Source organism: Notamacropus eugenii, chromosome 3, assembly GCF_028372415.1.
Source record: "Notamacropus eugenii isolate mMacEug1 chromosome 3, mMacEug1.pri_v2, whole genome shotgun sequence".
In the NCBI taxonomy this organism is placed as follows: domain Eukaryota; kingdom Metazoa; phylum Chordata; class Mammalia; order Diprotodontia; family Macropodidae; genus Notamacropus; species Notamacropus eugenii.
In genome coordinates, this window is record NC_092874.1 from 255624763 (window position 1) to 255647306 (window position 22544).

General features: G+C 36.8%; 1 protein-coding gene across 9 annotated transcripts in view; it reads right to left on the reverse strand.

Annotated features, from left to right (window-relative positions):
• The window catches only part of OSBPL8 (oxysterol binding protein like 8), a 222682-nt gene that overhangs the window by 21490 nt on the left and 178648 nt on the right, over window positions 1-22544 (reverse strand). For all 9 annotated transcript variants that reach the window (XM_072655427.1, XM_072655418.1, XM_072655421.1 and 6 more), the window contains 5 exons: window positions 19070-19168; window positions 13930-14027; window positions 6904-6993; window positions 5701-5837; window positions 249-434 (listed from right to left, as the gene is read on the reverse strand). In XM_072655427.1, coding sequence (XP_072511528.1) covers window positions 249-434; window positions 5701-5837; window positions 6904-6993; window positions 13930-14027; window positions 19070-19168 — 610 coding nt within the window. The remainder of the gene's footprint in view (window positions 1-248; window positions 435-5700; window positions 5838-6903; window positions 6994-13929; window positions 14028-19069; window positions 19169-22544) is intronic.

The window sequence follows — 22544 nt, forward strand, 5'->3', positions numbered from 1 at the left end:
GGAAGGTCAGACCTGTGCGTCAGTAGGATTATTTTTGCAGCAGTGCAGATCCTCATTTAACAATGTACCCCATAAACTCACCATTTGATTTTATAATGTAAAAGTTAAATGCTTGGCTAAGGTCACAGCCACTCAAATATACAGGCTTCAATTTTTATAATTCCTCTAAAAACAATGACAGAAATGTGCTAAACTGCAACAAACCCCCGAAAATGTTCTGTTTATAGTAAGCATGTTTAGTTACTCACTCAGAGAATCTATAATGCCATTCTCCTGTGACTGAATCAAGTTCAAATAACTTGCAAACCCATTCTTCATTTTTCCCTTTCCGTTCTCTGGCAGCCTTTCTTTGAGCTTCCTCTAAAACATATTTCTCTTGAGTAGCTTCTGTTTGGTCTTTGGCATTTATGGCCCGAGTAACACGATGCCACAGCCTAGTAAAGTGATATAAGAAGAAAATGACTGGAAAGTGAATCTTCCCCCCCTAAGCAATCAACATGTATTTTAAATAGGTACCATAGCCAGGTACTGTGCTTGATGCCTAAATTTAATTAAATAATTTCTATTCCCAAAGAGCTTACATTCTAAAAGTGGAAACAACAAAGGTATGTATGAAGGGAAAAAATATATTATTTATATCATATATAGTATGAGGACAGCAGAAACAGCTGAAGGGAAAGCTTCATGTAGAAAGTTACATGTGAGCAGCCACTTATTTGGCATTTTTTTACATTTTAAAATTTAATATTTTATTTTCCCCCAATTATACATGTGAAACAATTTTAACATTTGTTTTTTTAAAATTTTTGAGCTCCAAATTCTCTCCCGCTTCCTCAACTGAGAAGGCAAGCAATCTGACAAGGGTTATACATGTATAGTCAGGCAAAATATATTTCCATGTTAGAAATGTTGTGAAAGAAAACACAGACAAAAGAAAAAGGAAAACAAAATAAAGAAAAAGTACTTCAATCTGCATTCAGATTGCATCAGTTCTTTCTCAGGAGATGGGAGAGCATTTTTCATCCTAAATCCTTCAGAATTCTCTTGGATCACCGTATTGCTAGAACAGCTAAGTCATTCAGTTGATCATGATATAACATTGCTGTTACTATACACAACGTCCTCCTGGTTCTCCTTATTTCACTTTGCATCAGTTCATGTAAGTCTTTCCAGGTTTTTCTGAGAGCATAATGCTCATCATTTCTTATAGCACAATAGTATTCCATCACAATCATATAGAAAAACTCGTTCAACCACTCCCTAATTGATAAACAACCCCTGAATTTCCAAATCTTTGCCACCACTAAAAGAACTGCTGTAAATATTTTTGTATCTATAGATCTTCTTCCTTTTCATTTTTTCTCTCTCTGGGATACAGACATAGTAGTATTGCTTGGTCAAAGGGTGAGCATGGTTTTGTAGCATTTTGGGCATGGTTGCAAATTGTTCTACAGAATAGGTTGATCAGTATACAACTTCACTAACCATGCATTAGTGTCTCACTTTTTCCACATCCCCTCTTAGTACTGTCATTTTCCTTTTCTGTCATATTAGCCATTTTAATAGGTGTTAGGTGGTAGCTTGGAATTATTTTAATTTGCATTTCTCTCAATAGTGATTTAGAGCATTTTTCATAAGACTATAGATAGCTTTGATTACTTTGAAAACTGTCTGCTCATATCCTTTGACCATTTCTCAATTGAGGAATTAGTTCTATAAATTTCACTCTTCTCTATACAATTGAGAAAGGAGGTCTTTATCAGAAAAACTTGCTGTAAATCTTTTTGCAGTTATGATTACTATATATTTTACTTCATCCAATTTTCCCCATTTATTCTACTTTCTCTCTCTTTTCACCCTGTCCATCCTCAAAAGTGTTTTGTTTCTGACTTTTACCTCCAATCTACTCTCCATTGTACACACACACACACACACACACACACACACACACACACACACACACACACACACACACACACACACACACACACCCTACACTCCTTCCTGTTATCTCCTTTCCCTCCTTTCCCCCCTTTCCCCATACTTTCTTGTACGGTAACATACATTTCTATACCCAACTGGGTACATTTCAGCCAATTCCAAAGACAGTGCTACCCCCTACCTTCTCCATCTTCCCCTCCACTATAAAAATTCTTTCATGTCTCTTTTATGTCACATTACAATTTACACCATTGAAAGTGAATCTAAAAAAGAGTTGCAAATAACACTACATTAAATAACCACAACAGACAAGGACTGGACCAGTGACTTTACTGGTAATGGAAGTTTCTGGTGAGGAACTTCCTCTACAAATTTAGGTCAGAACCTTCACTGCAACTTAGTGTTTGAGAAAGCTGGCTAAAGCACTAAAAGGTTATGTGACTGATACAGGGTCAAAGTCAATATGTGCAACAAGCAGGACTCAAACCCAAGCTTTCCTTGCTCCAAGGCTCAATCTATCACAGCATTTGGTTTCAATCAGGATTTTGCCACTTGCTCCTTGTATGACCTTGGGAAAGTCGAGGTTGGAACTGATGATCTCCAGGGTTCTTCCCAGTCTCCAATCTTAGGATCCCATAAACATAGATTTTCTAACTACAGACCTCAAACTTTTTCCATTACACCATACTGACTCCACCCCTACACCAAATACTTCTTCCCTTTCCATGGAGCACACTCCCATGTCCTCTACTTGTACTCTTGAATCCCTTCTCTCCCATTTCTTCTAAGACCTTGTTCGAGCACTCATCCCTTCCCTCTCCAATGACTTCCCAATCCTAAAGAATCCTTAACTTCAGTGGTATCAAACTCAATTAGAAACAGAGGCCACTAATCTACATATAAGGATCCCTGAAGGCTGCATATTCATTTAGTTTTAAAATGTAATATTATCTGTTTTATTGTATTTGTTGTATTTTATTGAATGCTTCCCAATTAATTACATTTTTAATCTAGTTTAGGCCACACTTGGGAGTGCCACGGGCAGCATGTTTGACACCTCTGCTTTACTTTGGCTCATCTAATATTCTTTCTGCTCTCCATCACTGCTAACTTCTGGATAAAGTTGAGTCAAAACTACCTAATAAAAGCAAACACTTACAGAGTACCTATGTACCATGCACTGTGCTAAGCACTTTACAAATACTATCTTACTTGATCCTCACAATAATCCTGGAAGGTAGGTGCTATTATTATCCCCAGTTAAGGAAACTAAGGCCAACAGAGTTTAAGTGACTTGTCCAAGATCACACTGCTAGCATACATCTGAACTCAGGTCTTCCTAACTGCAGGCCCCATGTCCTAACTGACCAATCCAAGATCCTTTAAAGGTCATCCTGCTGGATGGCTCAGACCTTCTGATGCTGTCTGTCTGCTCTCACTCACTGAACAGTCATGCTTCCTATGCTTCAGAGACAGGCTAATTTTTCGCCTACCTTTCTGTTTCCTTTTTTTTTGTTTCCTTTATTGACTTCCCTTCTTCCAGACCCCTTAACTTGGGTGTTCCACAAATGTCTATTTCTGGCCCTCTCCTCTCTCTTCCTCAGCAAACTCATTCACTTTCATAGCTCCAACTAGCACCTTGCTCTACATGATACACCTGAACCTCTTTCCATTACTGACCTTCCTTCTAAACCCAAAGCTCACCTCTCTAATTATCGATAAAGTATCTCACCTGCCAGGCCCACAAAGACATTTCCAAAAGTGAGCTTACCCCTTCTCCCCTAAATCTGCCCTTATTCTGGCTTGCTCCTCATTTCTGTCAATAGTGCCAACATTTACTATCTGGACTCATAATTTTAGCTTATGTTTAATTAGGCTTTTTTTTCATCTCTAGTTATCTAACCAAGTCTTGCTGATTCAAACTCAGGAAGTAAGATAGTACAGTCAAATAGGTACGAGGTATGGAGTCAAAGAACCTGTGTTCAAATTAAGGCTCTATTACTATGTGTATAACCTTGGACAAATCACTTAACTTCTGGGTCTACATTCTCATTTGCAAAATGAATGGGTTGGACTTGAGAGTCTCTAAAGACCCTTTCAACTCTAAATCAGATGCTATGAGTTTCATTCAAATCTGCCTCCCATTCTCACTGCCATCACAAAAAGGTCTTTTGGGTAACATATACTTCTGATTTCAAGGTATTCTGAGACTCAAAACTGCAATACAACTAGGAGACGGATCCTGTGGCAACAATATGTGAACAATGCACAGTTTCTCAAAGCCATCCAACCTTAACTCAACCTACTCAATTGTGCTCCAAGCTGAGAACTCCCTGGGGATTGCCTTAAAAAGTCATGCTGCACGGGTAGAATGGAGCATTGCTCTTGGTTCTTGTTCATTTATTCATTCATTCATTCATTTTCCTCTGAGCTTTAGAACTAAAACAAGCATTCTGTCAGTTATCCTCTGAACAGCACTGCTGTCACTGTGTGCAACATTCTCCTGGTTCTGCTCACTTTCCTCTTCATTATTTCATGCGAGTCTTTCCACATTTTTCTAAAATCAACATGGCTCAATTTGAAGGATCTGGTTAAGTTTTTCATAGACTTTTTCTACTTCTTCATCCTCTGCAATGGATGCAGAAACTATAGTTATCATCACAGGGGTCAGCCTCCTTACATTCTGGTCATCATCATGAGTAACTGAGAAGAGTGGCCCATGAAACAGCAGGTCATCTGAGGGAATATGATGGAAATAAGCTCCCCCAACTCACTTTCTAATGTGTCTAAAGAGAACTGTGGGGATGACTGGAGGAGAAGAGAGGCTGGTGACCTTGCACAGCCTTCCCTCACTCAAAGTCAATGCAAGTCACGTCACCATCATTTTGCTCAGGTCATTGTCCTCTTTGAAAATGAAGGACGAACACAACAAGAACTGTGAAGAGCCACCACCATATTTAGCTGCAATTTTGTGTTCTGGTTTCCTTTCTGAGACTTGAGGCTATAGATGTGATTCAATTCCTCCACTCACTTCACTGATCACTGGCACATCAAGATCAATAGTTTCTCCACCCATAATTTCATGATCTGCAGTTTTATTCAAGTAATGTTGAATGCAACCCTCCAGGGTATAATAGAATGTTTTGAAGACCTTAAATGGTTGAAAAATTTACAACCCTGTGACAAACCAAACAACAAATCTCTCTGAGCACTGCTAAGATGATCCTCAGAAAACTGACGCTTCCAAGGTCACATCAGAAAGTGGCAGAGTTGCAGTGAGAACCTGCATATTTTTAAACGCAAGTTTTGTTCTCTTTCCAAGAGAATGAGTGTTTGTGAGCTAAATGCCTTAAGAGCAGGATTTTCTTTTTTGTATTTATAGTTACTTACAGGGCCCCCAAACAGAATTCTGTCAAACCCACAAGCCACACATAAAATAATATCAGCAGACTAAAGGAAAATAAAAGACTTCAAACAGAGAAGGGAGAAACTGCTATTTTGAAAATACATATTTATCTTTTTGTAGCATAGTGTATCTCTAAAGTGCTAACCCTGGAGTTGGAAAGACTTGGATCTGTTTTACATATCCTGTAAGTCAGTCACAATCTCTGGTTGCCATGCAATTCCAACTATAAGTCACAAAACAGTCACTGATCTGCATCAGTAGTTGGAATTTACTCACATTGATTTTCCTTCGCCCATGAAATTACAAGTCAAGACAAAAATAACTAAGATATACCTAAAAATAAGTATACTTACTTCTCTGATTCAAATGGTTCCTGCTCTTCAAATTTTACAGTGTGCCTTATTAGTCTCCGCTGTTTAATATCACTAGTTGGATTCCAGAAGATCTCTGAAGAATCGGTCTTTTTATCATTAATAATTACCTCACTATCCTATTTTTTAAAAAAATCAAAAATTAGGTTATTTTTAATAATACCTTTGTTTTTACAGATTTACGTTGTTATTGACTGCCAACTACTAGACAATGTGATTTGATCACTTTTTTCAAACTTAGTTATATACCTCTTCTCTCAAATTTGATTGGCTAATATTTGAACATTATTGGTTCTTTCCTCTTGTCACTGAATATTCTGGGAATTAAAATGCATTTGCAAGTTTATCTACACTTCCTTTTCCTAATGTTATAGATCAAATTATCTATAATTTTCCAGTAAATTCAGTGACCAAGACAGGAACAATTCAAATCACTTTCAAGTAACTGAAGATAATACCTATTTACACATTCAGTTTAAGAACTACTGAGTCAAAACATTTTTATAAGACATAAAGATACATCTCAGATATGATCAGAGTCTCAATAACTGGCTCTTCAACAGAGTACAATATTATTCAGCAAAGCCAGAACGAAATTTGGTCTATGGAGAAAATTTGTCCATCAGACATTAGAAATTACATTTTTAAACATATGCATATATATACATATATGTTGTTAAAAAACATACTGATATATGCATAGCTAGAATTTTTATAAAAATCTTTAGAAAGCTGCATATACCACTTGTATAGAGTCCCCAGAAGTCATTTCCATTTTCTTTGCAATGGGCATCAACAACAAAATCCCACAAAATAACAATCCCAGACCACAGTATAGATGTACCTTTTCATTAATTTTAACTCCTTAACTGAACTGGATGAAAACTTTACATGACTTTGACAATTACAGAACTATGATTTAATATGTCATTTCTTCCTTTTCTTAATGCTGGCTTAATAGAAATTGTCTTAGGCCTTTAGTTAAACATTTCTTTCTAAAATGTTAAACATATCATGAAAAAATCATCCACTGAATTATAAAAATATAGCTTGTCTAATAAAGTATTATCACTAGCATTTCTAATATATAGAATGCACTCATGAATGACAAGGTTGTCACAAGTGGTCACTACTTTTCTTTCTGGACATCATTTAAAAAGTAATTTTGTAAAAGCTGATACTCACCCAATGGCCTTCCAAAGTAGCCAACACTTCTTTTCCCAGTTTAAGCTTCCCTGATATCTGATTAACACAGTCACTGCTACCTAGAAATGGCTTTAAAAAAAATTTCGTTCATTTTAAGACTATATGCATACAACAATGGACACAGAGACAAAAATGCTTCATAGTTGGTTTATTTGGAGGCATTCATATCTTGTAATATGAACTCAAATTTTTTAGTGGCAAATAATAAAGCATTTTACACAGATACAGTCTCTGGGGGAAAAATGAGTCAAAAGACACATACAGGGTCAATTTTTTTTTTTTTAAGTATTTGTATCACCTCTTCTGTGCAGCTTTCCTTGATCCAATCCTAGTCACTTCAGTGACCCAATTTTCTTAAAGCATTTTGTCTCCTGCTAACTTTTTAACTTTTACTCCATCAATTCAAACTTTTCACTGCACATATAAAGTATTATCAGACATGTAAGTTACATGTAAATACATACGTATTTATATATACATATCATGGCTCCACTCCAGCAGATTCATAAAGACATCTCCAACAGAAACTGCTTTATGATTAAAAATTTTAAATTCAGGTATGATATCAAAACATATTCAAAGGACCACTTTTTTGAATAAGAATACCTATCAACTGAGTACCCTAGCACCAAATGGTTTATTCTCATTTTGAGATTCACTCCAGTCCTGTGAGGTAGGTACTACAGGTATCATTATCTCCACCTCACAAGTAGTGAAAACGAGACTCAAAAGTCAAGGAGACTATCATCACACATCCCCCTAATAAATCACTCCTCTTCTTTTACTGGTTGCACTGATTTGTAATTAGCAATAAAAACTTTTCTGTGTGACAGAACTGAAACTGTCTATTTTATGTTTTGTAATCTTCTCTATCCTCTGGTTGCAAGTTCTTCTGTCCAGCCATAACTGTTATGTGGTTGTTTTCCAGATTATTTCTAATCATGTGACTTTTTTGTCACATTCGGTAGTATGCATCCTTATTGAGTTTATTTTGGCTTATAGTTTAAGGAGCTGGTCTAAACCAAATTTCTATCAAACTGCTTTTTATTTGTATCTCTGGCACTTAGCACAATGCCTAGCAAATAAAAAGAGCTTAATAAATGCATGCTAACTGAATGGCTGATTTTCTTAGTTCAAATAATAAGTCAGTTTTCCTATCAGTGTCAAAAAGGGAGTTTCCTCAAAGTAATTTATATTCTCGGGTTTTTTAGAACACTTGGTTATTTAATGCATTTCTAATTCTTTCTCATATAGCTTGTTTCATTAGTCTACCTTTCTATATTTAACTACTACTTCACAGTTTTGATGATTACTACTTTAGAATATAATCTGAAGTCTAGAAGAACTATCTCTCCCCTTCATTCCTACTTTTTTTTTAAATCTTTTATTTTTTTAAATTATTTTTTAATGTTTAACAATCACTGCCGTACAATTGAGATTTTATCCCCCCCACACCTATCCCCCACTACCCCCCTCCCTCCCCACGACTGCATACAATTCTGTATAGGTTCTACATATACTTTCCTATTGAGTACATTTTCACTATAGTCATGCTATGTAGTCAGACTAAAATAAATGGAAGAAATCATATAACAAATCAAAACACGATACACAAACACATACACATACACAAACATGATCTGCTACATTCTGCAAATGACTTCCATATTTCTTTCTCTGAGTGTGGAAGGCATTTTGCCTTAGAGAACCACCATTGGGATTTTATTATTATTTTTTTTTTGCATCTATATTCATTAGGGAAATTGGTCTATAATTTTCTTTCTCTGTTTTGTCTCTTCCTGGTTTGGGTATCAAAACCATATCTGTATCATAGAAAGAATTTGGGAGGACTCCTTCTTCCCCAATTTTCAAAAATAGTCTATATAGTATTGGAATTAACTGTTCTTTAAATGTTTGATAGAATTCACTTGTGAATCCATCTGGCCCTGGAGATTTTTTCCTAGGGAGTTCATTGATGGCTTGTTCAATTTCTTTTTCTGAGATGGGGTTGTTTAGGTATTCAACTTCCTCTTCTGTTAATCTGGGCAATTTGTATTTTTTAAAATATTCATCCATCTCGTTTAGATTATCGAATTTGTGGGCATAAAGTTGGGCAAAGTAGTTTCTAATTATTGTTTTAATTTCCTCCTCATTGGAGGTGAGTTCACCTCTTTCATTTTTAATATTAGTAATTTGATTTTCTTCTTTCTTTTTTTAATCAGATTGACCAAAGGTTTATCAATTTTATTAGTTTTTTCATAAAACCAACTATTGGTTTTATTTATCAATTCAATAGTTTTCTTAATTTCAATTTTATTAATCTCTCCTTTAGTTTTCAGTATTTCTAATTTGGTATTTACTTGGGGATTTTCAATTTGTTCTTTTTCTAGCTTTTTCAACTGCAAGCCCAAGTCATTGATCTCCTCTTTCTCTATTTTATTTATGTAAGCATTCAAAGATATAAAACTTCCCCTAATAACTGCTTTTGCAGTATCCCATAAGATTTGGTATGTTGTCTCACTATTGTCATTCTCTTGAATGAAATTGTTGATTGTTTCTATGATTTCTTCTTTAACCCAACCCTTCTTCAGGATTAGATTATTTAGTTTCCAACTGATTTTTGGTTTCTCTTTCCATGGCCTTTTATTACATGTAATTTTTAATGCATTATGATCTGAGAAGGATGCATTGATTATCTCTACCTTTCTGCACTGGATTGTGAGATTTTTATGTCCTAGTACATGGTCAATTTTTGTAAATGTTCCATGTACCGCTGAGAAAAAGGTATATTCCTTTCTATTCCCATTCAATTTTCTCCAAAGATCTATCATATCTACCTTATCCAGAGTTTTATTTACCTCCTTAACCTCTTTCTTGTTTATTCTGAGGTTAGATTTATCAAGTTCAGGGAGGGGAGGTTGAGGTTCCCCACTAGTATAGTTTTGCTGTCAATTTCTTCCTTCAACTCCCCCAACCTCTCCTCTAAGAATCTGGATGCTATCCCACTTGGAGCATACATGTTTAGTAATGATATTGCTTCATTGTCTATGGTGCCTTTTAGCAGGATATAGTTTCCATCCTCATCCCTTTTGATTAGATCTATTTCTGCTTTTGCTTTGTCTGAGATTAGGATTGCTACTCCTGCCTTTCTTACATGAGCTGAAGCACAATATATTCTGCTCCATCCTTTGACCTTTATCCTATGTGTATCCCACCGTTTCAAATGTGTTTCTTGTAAGCAGCATATTGTTGGATTATGGCTTTTAATCCATTCTGCTATCCATCTCCGTTTTATGGGAGAATTCATTCCATTCACATTCACAGTTATGATTACAATCTGTGTATTTCCCTCCATCCTCTCTCCCACCATTTGTGCTTTTAGCTCTCCCGTCTCCCTTCCCCTCCTCAATAGTATTCACTTTTCACCCCCTCCTCCTGCAGCCTTCCCCTCCTTCTTTTAGACCCCCTCCCTTTTACTCCCCTTTACTCTTATTGCTTCTTCCCTCTCTTTTAGCCTCCCTCCCCTTTCTTCCCTCTTCCTCTCCTACTACCTATAGAGCTAGTTAGGATTATCTACGTAAGATTATTGTTCCCTCCTTTAAACAAATCAGATGAGAGTACCTCTCAAACAATGCTCATCTCCCTCCCCTCCTTCCCTCTACTATAATTTTGTACTTCTTCCTGTGATGTAATTTGCCATTTTCTGCTTCCTCCTTTTCACACCTCCTATTACAATCCCTTCTCATACTTAAATCATATTTTTGACATGACATCATTTACTTTATACCCGGTTCCCTCTATGTATATCCTTTTTATCATAATAGCTGCACAGTTCTCAAGATTAACAGGTATCATCTTCCCTTATAGGGAGGTACACAGTTTGCCCTAATTGAGTAGCAAGTTTTTGTTTTTGTTTTTTCCCCTCTGTTTACCTTTTTATGATTCTCTGGAGACCTGCATTTGAAGATCAAATTGTCTATTGAGTTCTGGCGTTTTGGTCAGGAAGCTCTGGAAATCCCTTATTTCGTTGAATGACTTTCTCCTCGCCTGAAATGTTATGCTGAACTTTGCTGGGTAGTTGATCCTTGGTTGAAGTCCCAACTCCTTTGCCTTACGGAATACTGGGTTCCAATTCTTTCGATCTTTTAATGTAGAAGCTGCAAGGTCCTGTGTGATCCTGACTGTGTGTCCTTGATATTTGAATTGTTTCTTTCTGGCTGCTTGTAGTATTTTCTCCTTCACTTGATAGCTCTGGAATTTGGCAACGATATTTCTTGGGGTTTTGAGTTTGGGGTCCCTTTCGGGAGGGGAACGGTGGATTCTTTCGATGACTATTTTGCCCTCTGAGTCTAGTACTTCTGGGCAGTTTTCCTTGATGATTTCCTGGAAGATATTGTCCAGACTCTTTTCTTCATCATGGGTTTCTGGCAGGCCAATAATTCTTAAATTTTCTCTCCTGGATCTATTTTCCAGGTCAGTTGTTTTTCCAATTAAATATTTTACATTTTCTTCTATCTTTTCATTCTTTAGATTTTGTTTGACTGATTCTTGCTGCCTCATTGAGTCATTAGTTTCTACTTGCCCAATTCTAATCTTCATCGTATTGTTTTCTTCAGCTAACTTTTGCATCTCCTTTTCCATCTGACCAATTTTTCCCTTTAAGGAGCTATTTTCTCCATTTAATTTTTGTACTTCCTTTTCCATTCCACCAATTTTCCCAGTTAGGTTTTGTGTTTCCTTTTCCATTTGATCAATTTTCCCAATTAGGTTTTGGGTTTCCTTTTCTGTTTGATTAACTCTTCCTTTTAGGGAATTATTTTCTCCAGTTAACTTTTGAACTTCCTTTTCCATTTGTTCAATTTTCCTTTTCAAAGTGATGTTCTCATCAGTGAATTCTTTTTTTATAATTTTAAAATCATTGGCCAGGTTTTCTTCTATTTCCTTCTTCAGCTGTTCCAGGAAAGCTAGTTGTGCTTGCAAGAAGTTCATAGTCCCTTCTGAAGTTTCAGATGGAAGTACAGTCTCAGCTCTGACCTCTTTGGTGTTTGTGTTTTGGTCCTTATCCCCATAGAAAGATTCTATGGTTTTTTCTCCCTTCTGCTTTTTCCTATTCATGATGTTAGCTGAGTGTTGTAGCTTCTGGTTCTTTCAGTCAGAAGGTACAGATCTTTAAGTTGAGCTGATGTGTGAAAAAGCTAAAAGCAGGTTTTTGTTTTTTGTTTCCCAGATCAACCCTGGGGTTAGCTTGTTAAGTGTGTGGGAGGGGTGGTCTGGTCACAGGAGATCTCCTCAGCTGAACTGAGGCAAAGGCAAGCTCAGGGGATGGTAATCCCAGCTTCTCTATTGTCTTCCCTTTTCCCCTGGAGGGCTGAGGCATGCCTAGATGCTAATGAGTGTTCCCGCCCCTCCTGGGGCTGGTCTCCCGGTGCTGAGGCTTGCCTGGGTCTCAGTGCGAATTTTCTCTGCCCTGGGTCCTCTGTCCTTCCGGATCGCCTCTGCCACAGTAGGAAGAATCCCCCTTTGCTATTTTCCTAGCCTCTGGTGTTATGAGACTATTTGCCCCCTTCTGCTGTTCCCGCTGATTCAGGATTTTTCTGCGGAAATATTTTATGGTTCTTTCACAGTCATCAGGGGGGAGGAGAGAGCATTTACTGATCACTCCGCCATCCTGGCTCCCGGAAGTTCAAGTAGGTGACTTACCGAAGTTTAGTCTTCAGGCTGAAGGTTTCAAGGGCTACTGCGCTGATATCTGGCGCTCAGCGGCTCTCACCGGCTCGGTTTGGCTGGTCTCCTGCTCCGCTGGTTCCGCCCGCCGCTCTCGGGCTTCTCAGGTCCCTTCCGCCCCGCTGCGCTGACCGCGCTGCGCTATGCGCTGGGGGCTCACCCCTGCAGAACAGATCCTTCCCGTGGACCTTCCAGTCTAACCTGGGCTCCGAATCCGTCAAAGTCTGTCACCCACTGGATTCCACACCTCCAAAGTTTGGTCAGATTCTCCTTTCAGAGGTATCCAGAGGAATTTGTCCAGGAGCTTAGGTGAGTCGTTGCTTTCACTCTGCCATCTTGGCTCCGCCCCCCTACTTTTTTTCACTAGTTACCTTGAGATTATAAAGCTTTTATTCCTCACATGCATATTGTTCGATTTAACCCCATATAAAGTAGCTACTTTGTCATCTAACTGCTATAGCATTAAATCTGTAAATTAATTTAAATACAATAATTTTCATTAAATTGGTGCACCCTAACCATAAGCAATAATCTCTCAAAATATTTAAACCAACCTTCACTTCTTTAAAGAGTGTTTTATAATTATACATAATTCATGTTGTAGATTTAATGCCAAATATTGTAAGCATTTTAAGTTATTCTGAATTGGACTTTTCTTTTTGTTATTTCTTCTTGGATTTTGCCACTGTTATATAGATATGCTAATGATTTTGCAGATTTTCTATTCTGCCACTTTATTAAAGGCATTAAATCTCTACAAACTCTTCTTGTTTGATTCTGTTTTTCAAAGTAAACCATTATTTTGAATGTTAATAAGGATAACTTTGTCTCTGCTTTTGCTAATGTTTATGTCTTTAGTTTCTTCTTTTTATCTTACTACGTTAAGTAGCGTTTCTAGAACTGTATCAAATATTACTGGAGAAAAAAATGCGCCTTGTTTCATTGTTTTGTATTTATTGAGAAAGCTTCTAGCATTCTCCCACTTCAAATAATGTTAGTTTTTCATTTTAAGCACGTACTTTTTAATCATATTAAAAATGGCCCTTCTATTCCTATGTTTCCTGAAAGAACTTTTAGCACAAATGAGCACTGTTCTTTGTCAAAAGGCTATAATTATGTTGATTATTTTCCTAATGTTGAAACATAAAAATAAGGAAAGCTTCATTAGCCTTGCCCAGAAGCCATGCTAATTCTCTCTCCTTCATTTCATCAGACATGTGCAGATGAAGGAAGCACCAGTATATCCCTAACCCAGGTGGTGCCCCATGAACAGTTTCTGACCTTTAATTTGAATTCAAGTACTGCACTATATCCAGTTTTCTGGCATGTAATGTTGACAGTTCCCCCAAGCTCCAAAGTCATTGTGCCATACAAAATTCCTAAAAGAAAACAAAAACAAATTAATTTGGGCATACTTTGAAAAGAACAAAATATGTAGTGGCAGTCAACATGCCTTTGTAAACAACAACTCAGTAAAAAATGAATCTACCTTCATAACAAATGGTCATTATTGTTCAGTCATTTTCAGTCACGTCTGATTCTTTGTGACCCCATTTGGAATTTTTCTGGCAATGCCACTAGAGTGGCTTGCCATTTCCTTCTCTAGCTCATTCTACAGATGAGGCAAACAGGGTGAAATGACTTGTCCATGGTTACACAGCTAGTAAGTGTGTGAGGGCAGATTTGAACTCAGGAAGATGAGTCTTCCTTACCCCACAACTGATGTTCTATCCACTGAGAAGGAAATGGCAAACCACTCCACTGTCTTTGCCAAGAAAATCCCCAATGGGGTCACGAAGAGTCAGACATGACTGAAAGACAACTGAATGACAAAGGGACAAGTAGGATAATTAAAGAAGTCAAAAGGTTCAAACATAGCAAGGCTTTTGATCCTGACCACCCATGAAAGATTATAGTATGGGTCAAGAAAGGTTAGTCTGACCAAATGGAGTCAGTGTCATGAAGAGCCATGTTCTCCTCTTTCAGTCTTTAAAACAAAATGATACCTCTCTACTATTGATCAGTTAGAACTTGGCTCACTAAATGCCATATTTAAGGCTTTCAAAGTACTTTTTATTTTATTAACAATACGATTCACAATGGTTATTTTTTGATCATGCTTGCTTCATAAGACTGGCATGTATAGCTCCTCAGGTTGGTCATTTCTAGTATAGCCAAAATAATTAAGTGGTACATATTATATTAGCACAATGGTAGGAATACTGGCTAGGAATCAGGAAGCCTTGGTTCTTGTACTAATGCTTCCACTAACTAGCTATGGCAGCTTGGACAAAGCATTTAATTTGAATCTCAGTTCCTTTATCTATAAAATAAGGGAAGTGGACTATGCTTAATTCAATTAACACTGAGAAATTGAATAAATTTTCTCTATGTGCAAGGCACTAATATGTTAGATAATGAAGGAGATACTAAGATAAATGAAACAAACATAGCTCTTACCCTGACAGGGTTTAGGATCTTTTAGGGAAGAAAAAAATGTATGCTTAAATAAAGAGACCACATCTAAGGTCTTTTTCTTGTTATACGTTTCTAGTGTGTTTGTCCTTCATTGCCGAAGAAGACCATGCCATCAGAGAAATAATGACATGACTTGCACTTGACTTTGTTTTGAGTGAGGGAGGGCTGTGCAGGTCACCAGCCTCACTTCTCCTCCAGAACCATCTGAATCCAGTGACCAGATATTCATCAGGATGACTGGAGATGACCCAGGATGAGGCAACTGGGGTGAAGTGACTTGCTCAAGGTCACACAGATAGTGAATATCAAGTGTCTGAGGTGAGATTTGAACTCAGGTCCTCCTGACTCTTGCACTGGTGCTCTATCCGCTGCACCACCTAGCTGCCCTTATATGTTTCTACTCTATTCTAAAATGAATGAGATGATATTCAAAGCGTGGTATGGGATCGTAAAAAACAAACAAAAGGGAGAGAGAGAACAAATGAGAACGAATATAACCAAAACACCATCCTCACAGGATGTCTTAAATGTAGTGTTAAGGTGTTGAGCATGCTCCTTGAAAATTCAAATATAGGATTAAGACTGATGTTTTATAATCTGTAGGACTGAGACAGAATTCTAAATGAACTTAGAAAACTGTGGAGAGTCAATAGGAAAAAACAGAATGAAATATAACAAAGATACATAATGTGGGGGGAAATTTCAAGAAAGAATATACTGGTTTTTGTAAATATGGAATAAGGAGGCCAAGGTAACAACACAGATAAAAAGATATCCGTATTAAAGAACAATAGTGCTTTAAGCAAGCATTAAAACAATCAGCCAATATTGAAATAGTAGCTTTATTATACTCAGAACTGTTCCTACCCTTAACTAGTAGTAAAGTCTTGTATCTGATTCTGAACTTTATAACCAAAGAAGGAATGTAAAATTTGGGACAAGTATCAAAGAAGAGGTAAAGGATGCAACAGTTGAAAAATCCTGATGGAAGGCTAAGGAATGAAATTAATTCAAAAAGGAGAAAGTTAAAAACAGGATGTAATACTTTATATGATATAAAAGCAACTTACAAAGAAGATGGTGACCAGCACTCCTTTGCCTTGGTTGAAGAAAGGAGCAAGTAAAGAAAAGGCATGGAAAAAAATTCCTGCTTATGAGGAATTTAGTTTATCTATGAAAATTTTCACTATTGAATATTAGAAAAAAATAGCTCCAGTGATGCAATCTTCCCCATAGTCCATTAAAAAAGGAGGCTGACAGTTATCCAATGTATCTTAAGTAAAGTATTATCTGAAAGCAAGGGAACAAGTTGACCTTTCAACAATGACCTTTCCAGTAAAATAAATCATGTTTAAAGAAATATGAAATGTCAATTCTTCTCATTTGTAGATCAACTGAAACGAGGTGACAATAAAATAACAAGGGGAAAGAAGTAACTTTTTAAAATTTCTAGCTATTTTTTGATCTCATACTATCTCTCCCATCTCTAAGTATTTCCCTCATGTCTGGAAGAAAATCATTCTACATCTTTACCTAATGAAATACTTTTTCTTCTTTCAGAGTTCAACTCAGGTGAACTAATGAACCTTTCTCCAAATACCTCAGACTAAAACTAACCACTCCCTTCTCAAAACTTTCTGGATTTTTCTTTTGTCTACATCCCATCTTACACTTCTTCATATATTTGTACGTATTCCCCTATTGACTGTAAACTTTCTGAGGGCTCCTATGCTTCTTCTCGCCCTTGTATTCCTAGAGTACAATCCTTTGTGCACAGCAGGTGCTTAATATTTATTTAAACGAACTGAAAAACTTCTTTTGCTGGCTGGGATGACTTGGAAAAGTTATGTAATGATCACCAGTACCAAACAAATTAAACTCTGTAACTGAAACTGAAATATAAATCAGCTGGATCTTCTATAAACATGCAAAACAGCATATGCTTGATTAAAATATTTCCTTTGGCAAGAGTTTGTAATTTTTGAGCAATTAACATTTTTTTATGCAATCAAGTATCTTCCAAAAGAGGAGAAAATATTGGAAGTAGTTGAGCCAGTTAATCAGAATGGGATCTATATTCTGTATTTTTATCTGTAGACACACCAAAGCCATAGTCTAGTATGTAAAATGAAAGAGCATTATTTCCCTAATTTTTAAGAAAGTGACAACTATAAATATTCCTTCTGATTTCAACTGAATACAAAATATAAGAATTGCAAGAGACCTTTAGCTTAAAGGTGATGTTCAAGTATCTACTCAATGTATGAATCCTCTCAACAACATCCCCAATAAGAAGTCTAAAATACTTCAAAAACTCACTACTACCCAACGTAGCCCATTTCACTTCAGATAATGTTGGAAAAGATACAAAAATAGGACATGGGTCTCTAACCTTAAGGGCTTCAAAATCTAGCAAGACGATGAGATGTGTAATAAAAATCAGAAAATGTTCAATGCATAAGAGGATGATAATAGTAGCAAGCACTGGTATAGTGCTTTATGGTTTGCAAAGTACTTTTTACATGTTAACTCATAATCCTTATAACAACCCTGTGGAAAAGGTGCTACTATTATTCTCATTTTACACAAGGGGAAACTGAGATGCAGTGAGATTAATAAATTTATTTGCCCAGGATCACATAACTGTCCAATGCAAGATCTGAATTTAAGTCTTCCTGACTCAACTTACACAGGAGATGTGCTCTATCTCCTGTACCACCGAGTTTACACAGTACAAAGTGCTACAAAATCAGATATGGAAGAAAAGATTTCCAGTTTGGGGAAACAGGGCAAGCTTCATGAAGGCAGTAGTATCTGCACTGGATTTTTAAAACAAGAAGGATAGCAATATGAAGAGGTGAGGCAAAGGGTGGGTGAGCATTTCTTGTGGGTATGACCTTAAGCAAAGCTTGGGCAAAGACAGCAAGGCAATGGTTCTGTAACTTGCATTGGTGCAGTGTGTTCTCTGATCGCAGCAAAAACTAAGTGAAGGACAATCTTATTAAAGAAGGATGAAAGAGTAGACAAATTAGACTGTGGGGACCCAAGAATGCCAAGTATGAGCTGGGCCATACTGATCTGCTGAGTGTACAGTGGTGTGATCACGCTGGTATTTTTAGAAGCCTAACCTGGATGCTAAGGGGACCATTCAGGTAGAGATGTCTAGTAGCTAGATGGAAACATGATTCTAGGGCTTCTGAGGGAGGTAAAGGGCTAGCAAATGTATGTCCTGAAGTAACCAACATTGCAAATACAACTGAAATTATAATAGCAGGTGAGAGAAAAAAAGAAAAATACTGCCAAAATTTCAGGGGAATTTCTGAATTAAAGGAGGATTAAATGAAAGAGGAGAGGAATAAGAAAAGCAGAAAGAGAAGAAACAGTCCAAGAACCAGGAGAAAATATGGGTTCTGAAGCCAACTGAGGAGACATCACAAAGACAGTGGTGAACAATATCAAATGCTGCAGAGATGTTGGGGAGGATGAGAGGCCTAAAAAAATGTTACTGGATTTGAAATATTACAATTTTGAAAGAACATTTTTATAGTAGAGTGATAGGGAAAGAAATCAGGAGAATGAGTTATCAGTCAACTCTACAAGCAGGTGAAGAAAGGTAAGAATTACTGAAAGGAAACTGCATCAAGGTAACAATGTGGTTCACTTTTCTCTTGAAAGGTGGGACTAATGTCAAGAAAAACATGTGGATGGTGAACGTCTGCAGCTCAACACACCAGTGCAGCCAGCAGGTTGTAGCAGTGAACTCAAAACTGAGCCTGTAAGCTCCAGGGAACTGTTAAGAAATACTAGACTCAGCAGACTAACAATTTCATCAGTCCCAAGTTTCAGCAGAGCACTCGTCTGAAATACATCATTAAATTCCAGAAATCTGAGGAATCCAACTGGACTTTGGGTCAGATTTGATCTGAATGTTTGTAACATTTACCTTTACAATGAGCATATGGCATCGTCATCACATAATCTTCACCTCTATTCAAAAAAGTTAAACGTGCTTCTCCTTCCAGTATGGCAGATAGCGAATTCCCTGAAAGAAGTAGTTCATTATAATTATACAAAATCCAAATATGCTTACAAGATAATAACTGGACATCAATTAAGCTAGCTTGACTTCTGTCCTGTCTCACAGTGGTGTCTGATTTGATACTTGGGAATCACTTTTGAGATGGGACTATTATAATGAATGTATTTGTAGGGATATACTACAAGTGGAATGGAGAGTATTAATATCCAATAAGAACATAAGGATACAACTGCGGGATATAGAAAATTTGCTATGCACACTGGGAAAGGATTCCCTTAAAAACTGCCAACTTCCAACATCTATCAAAACCGAGCCTTCAGGTTCAGTGTTCTCTAGGAACACTCCAGTGTAGTCCTTGGAACATGCAGAGCACCTTGTTTAAGGTGTCTAAGAAATGAGTCTTTCATCTGTACTAGTAATGAATATTTAAGAGTTTTCAAAAAAGCACACATAAAAAAAATCTACTTGTTTTGGTCATTTATTCTAGGGGTTTAGGGAGTTGTTAGGGTTTTACATTTTTAATGTAAATTGTAGGCAAGTCCTTCTAAATGCCTCTGGTTATATAATTCTATGTGGTAATTATTACTCAATGATAAGAATATGCCAATTACATTCTATATAAAACTGGCATGTTTTGCATGCCAATTATCTCTCTAAAGGTTAGAAAATACCATCATCTCCAATCTAATCTACCTCATGCTCTCATTTATTAAAGTAAATCCTAGGCTAGATTTCATGCTTTCTTTTAATATATACTCTATACTCCAGAGACCTTTTGTCTCCCACAACTCAACAAACTTCTTCTTTTCTAGCAACTTCTTGAAACAGTACATTCCATAAAAATTCATCCAAAAAGTAAATCTTACATTAATGCCTCATATCTTATTCAAAATGAGGCTCTTTAGATCCTGACTCAGTTTGGGGTCTTTCCTCTTCCCCCAAACCCCCAAGCCTTACCCTGTATTATATCCAATGTACCATCAAGTTGTTATTTAAATTCTACTTGGGAAATTTCCCTTTTATTCATTTGTATCTTTCCATTCCCACTACAACAGCCCTTGTTCAATACTTCACAAGTTCTTCCCCAGACTACTGTGACAGTCTAATTGATCTCCAGCATCCTTTAGACTACTCTCAGAGTAATCTCATTAAATGTACCGCTAACAGGATCGCAGATTTAGAGATGGAAAAACTCCCTCCTTTTAGAGATTAGGAAAACAGAAGCCCAGAGAGGTCACACAAGCTATAAACTACAGAGTTGGATTCCAACCATGTTCTCTACTTCCCAATTCAGTGCTTCCCCTCCTGTACCAGGCTACTTCTCAAGAGCGAGCCTGTAACAGTCCCTGGTATTCGCAAGAGCTCTCCCCTCTCAACCAAGCATGATCCTGGCTTGACTTCTGAGAACACATGAGGATAGGCATTCTGATGATGCCAAATAAATACTCAAAAACTCTGGGTAATTTCCCATTGTCTAATTAAGAAATGTCTCATCAGCACTCAAAATCCTTCAAGAGCTAGTCCCAATCCAGCTTTCTAGTGTTATTTCATACTGTTCCCTCTTTCATGCATTCTCTATTTTAGACAATTTAGACCCCTTACTCACTGATGCAGTTTTTACCATACTCATGACTCTATCCGTTTGCTCACACTGACCTCTTTCCCTAGAATGAATTCTTCCTTGCCTCTCCTGTCACCAGTTTCTGACTGCTCAACTATCTCCTTCCTTTTGCAGTCCAATCTAGGAGCCACTTCCTCCATCACAGTTCCCTTTCTTTTCCCCATGATTTTCATTCCATTTGTTTATACCTCCCTTTTTGAATTTATCATATTGTGCTTTGTAGAAGTTATGTGTGTGTGTGTGTGTGTGTGTGTGTGTGTGTATGAAAAACTCCTCTCCCTCCATTAGACTGTAAGTTTCTCAAGTGCAGGGTATATACCTTGTTTTATCTTTATATCCAAGCACCAAGTACAGATAGTATAAAGTACATATTAAATGTTTGCTTTTGTTAAAGTACAGCTCTGAAAATTTTCTTCTCATTTTCTACTATGTTAATAGATTAATCTACATATTAATATGCATTACATATACTATGTTCATCCTTTTCTTAAATATTCAATAAGAGCATCATTCTTATAGGATTGTTTATATATATGTCTCACATAATATATGTCTGACTCTGCCATATCTATGAAAACTTCTAATGGACAAGATTGTCTGGGAAACTTCCTTGACACCAGCAAAGCACCAGGCATATGAGAATACTATTATTTTTTTCATCACTATGAAAGCATCTCCTCCTAGTCTGACTAAAGACTAGGTGCTTCTTCTCCACCAACAAATCTGTTTGGATTTTAAGCCTCAAAACTAAGGAGTTCTTTGTTGACTACAACTATCCCTTACATTAAGAAATAGATCTATTTTTAACAAGGTAAGCCCTACTTTTCCTTGATATCTTTTTCCATTTCAAATATAGAATTAAGACAAAAAATATCAACAGAATGAAAAGAAAACTTTGAATGACATAAAGGTCACTTAAGGAGATGAGAAGTATGTATGCTGGCTGGGAGGTATAGTTCATAAATACAGTTCACTTCCCCTCTATGGGGATTTTTCCTCTGCTGTTGGTCATTCCATCCCCTATAACTAGACTATCAGAATTAATCAATGGCCTAATTCCCAATCTGTGACTACTAGAACTTAGCTATTCTTTTTCTATTTGTGTTTATCAAACCAAGTCACAACCATATTTGGCAGTGTGTCCTAAAATCTAACATGATAGCATTTTGGATGAAATATACAAAACCAAAGGTTTTAGCTTTTCATAACATTAAATCTAACTCACTTTAATCCATAATCTCAAAATTCCAGATATCTAATCTACAGTGTTTGCAGAAAAACTGTTATAACTTACATAGCTTTTATTTGTCTACTTCAGAAAAGAAAAACAAGTTAAAAAGATCCCCCACAAAGAGTAATTAACTTGCCTCAAATTTCCTGAGATCGTGGTTAAGATACTGTAATAAAACTTTCTTCCCTCTAGCATTGACTTATAAGAAAACATAAGCTATGCAAAAAATCCTGTTGAATATTCTAAAATGGGAAGCATACAGAAAAGATCTAGTCAAATTCCACTCTTTTCATAGTGACTAAAATGTGAAGAATCACAGAATTTGAGAGTTGGAAGGAACTCAGGTGAACATCTACTTCAAACCACACATGGAGGGATACCCAACAAGTGGTTATCAGCTACCGGATGGTTGGGCCCTACGATGAGGACAAGGGCCCAAGACCACCATCCAGCTCAGTGATAAGCAGTTCTTCTTCCTCTCCTCTGCTCACATCCTATGCTACCTACCACACACCCAATTCACTCCT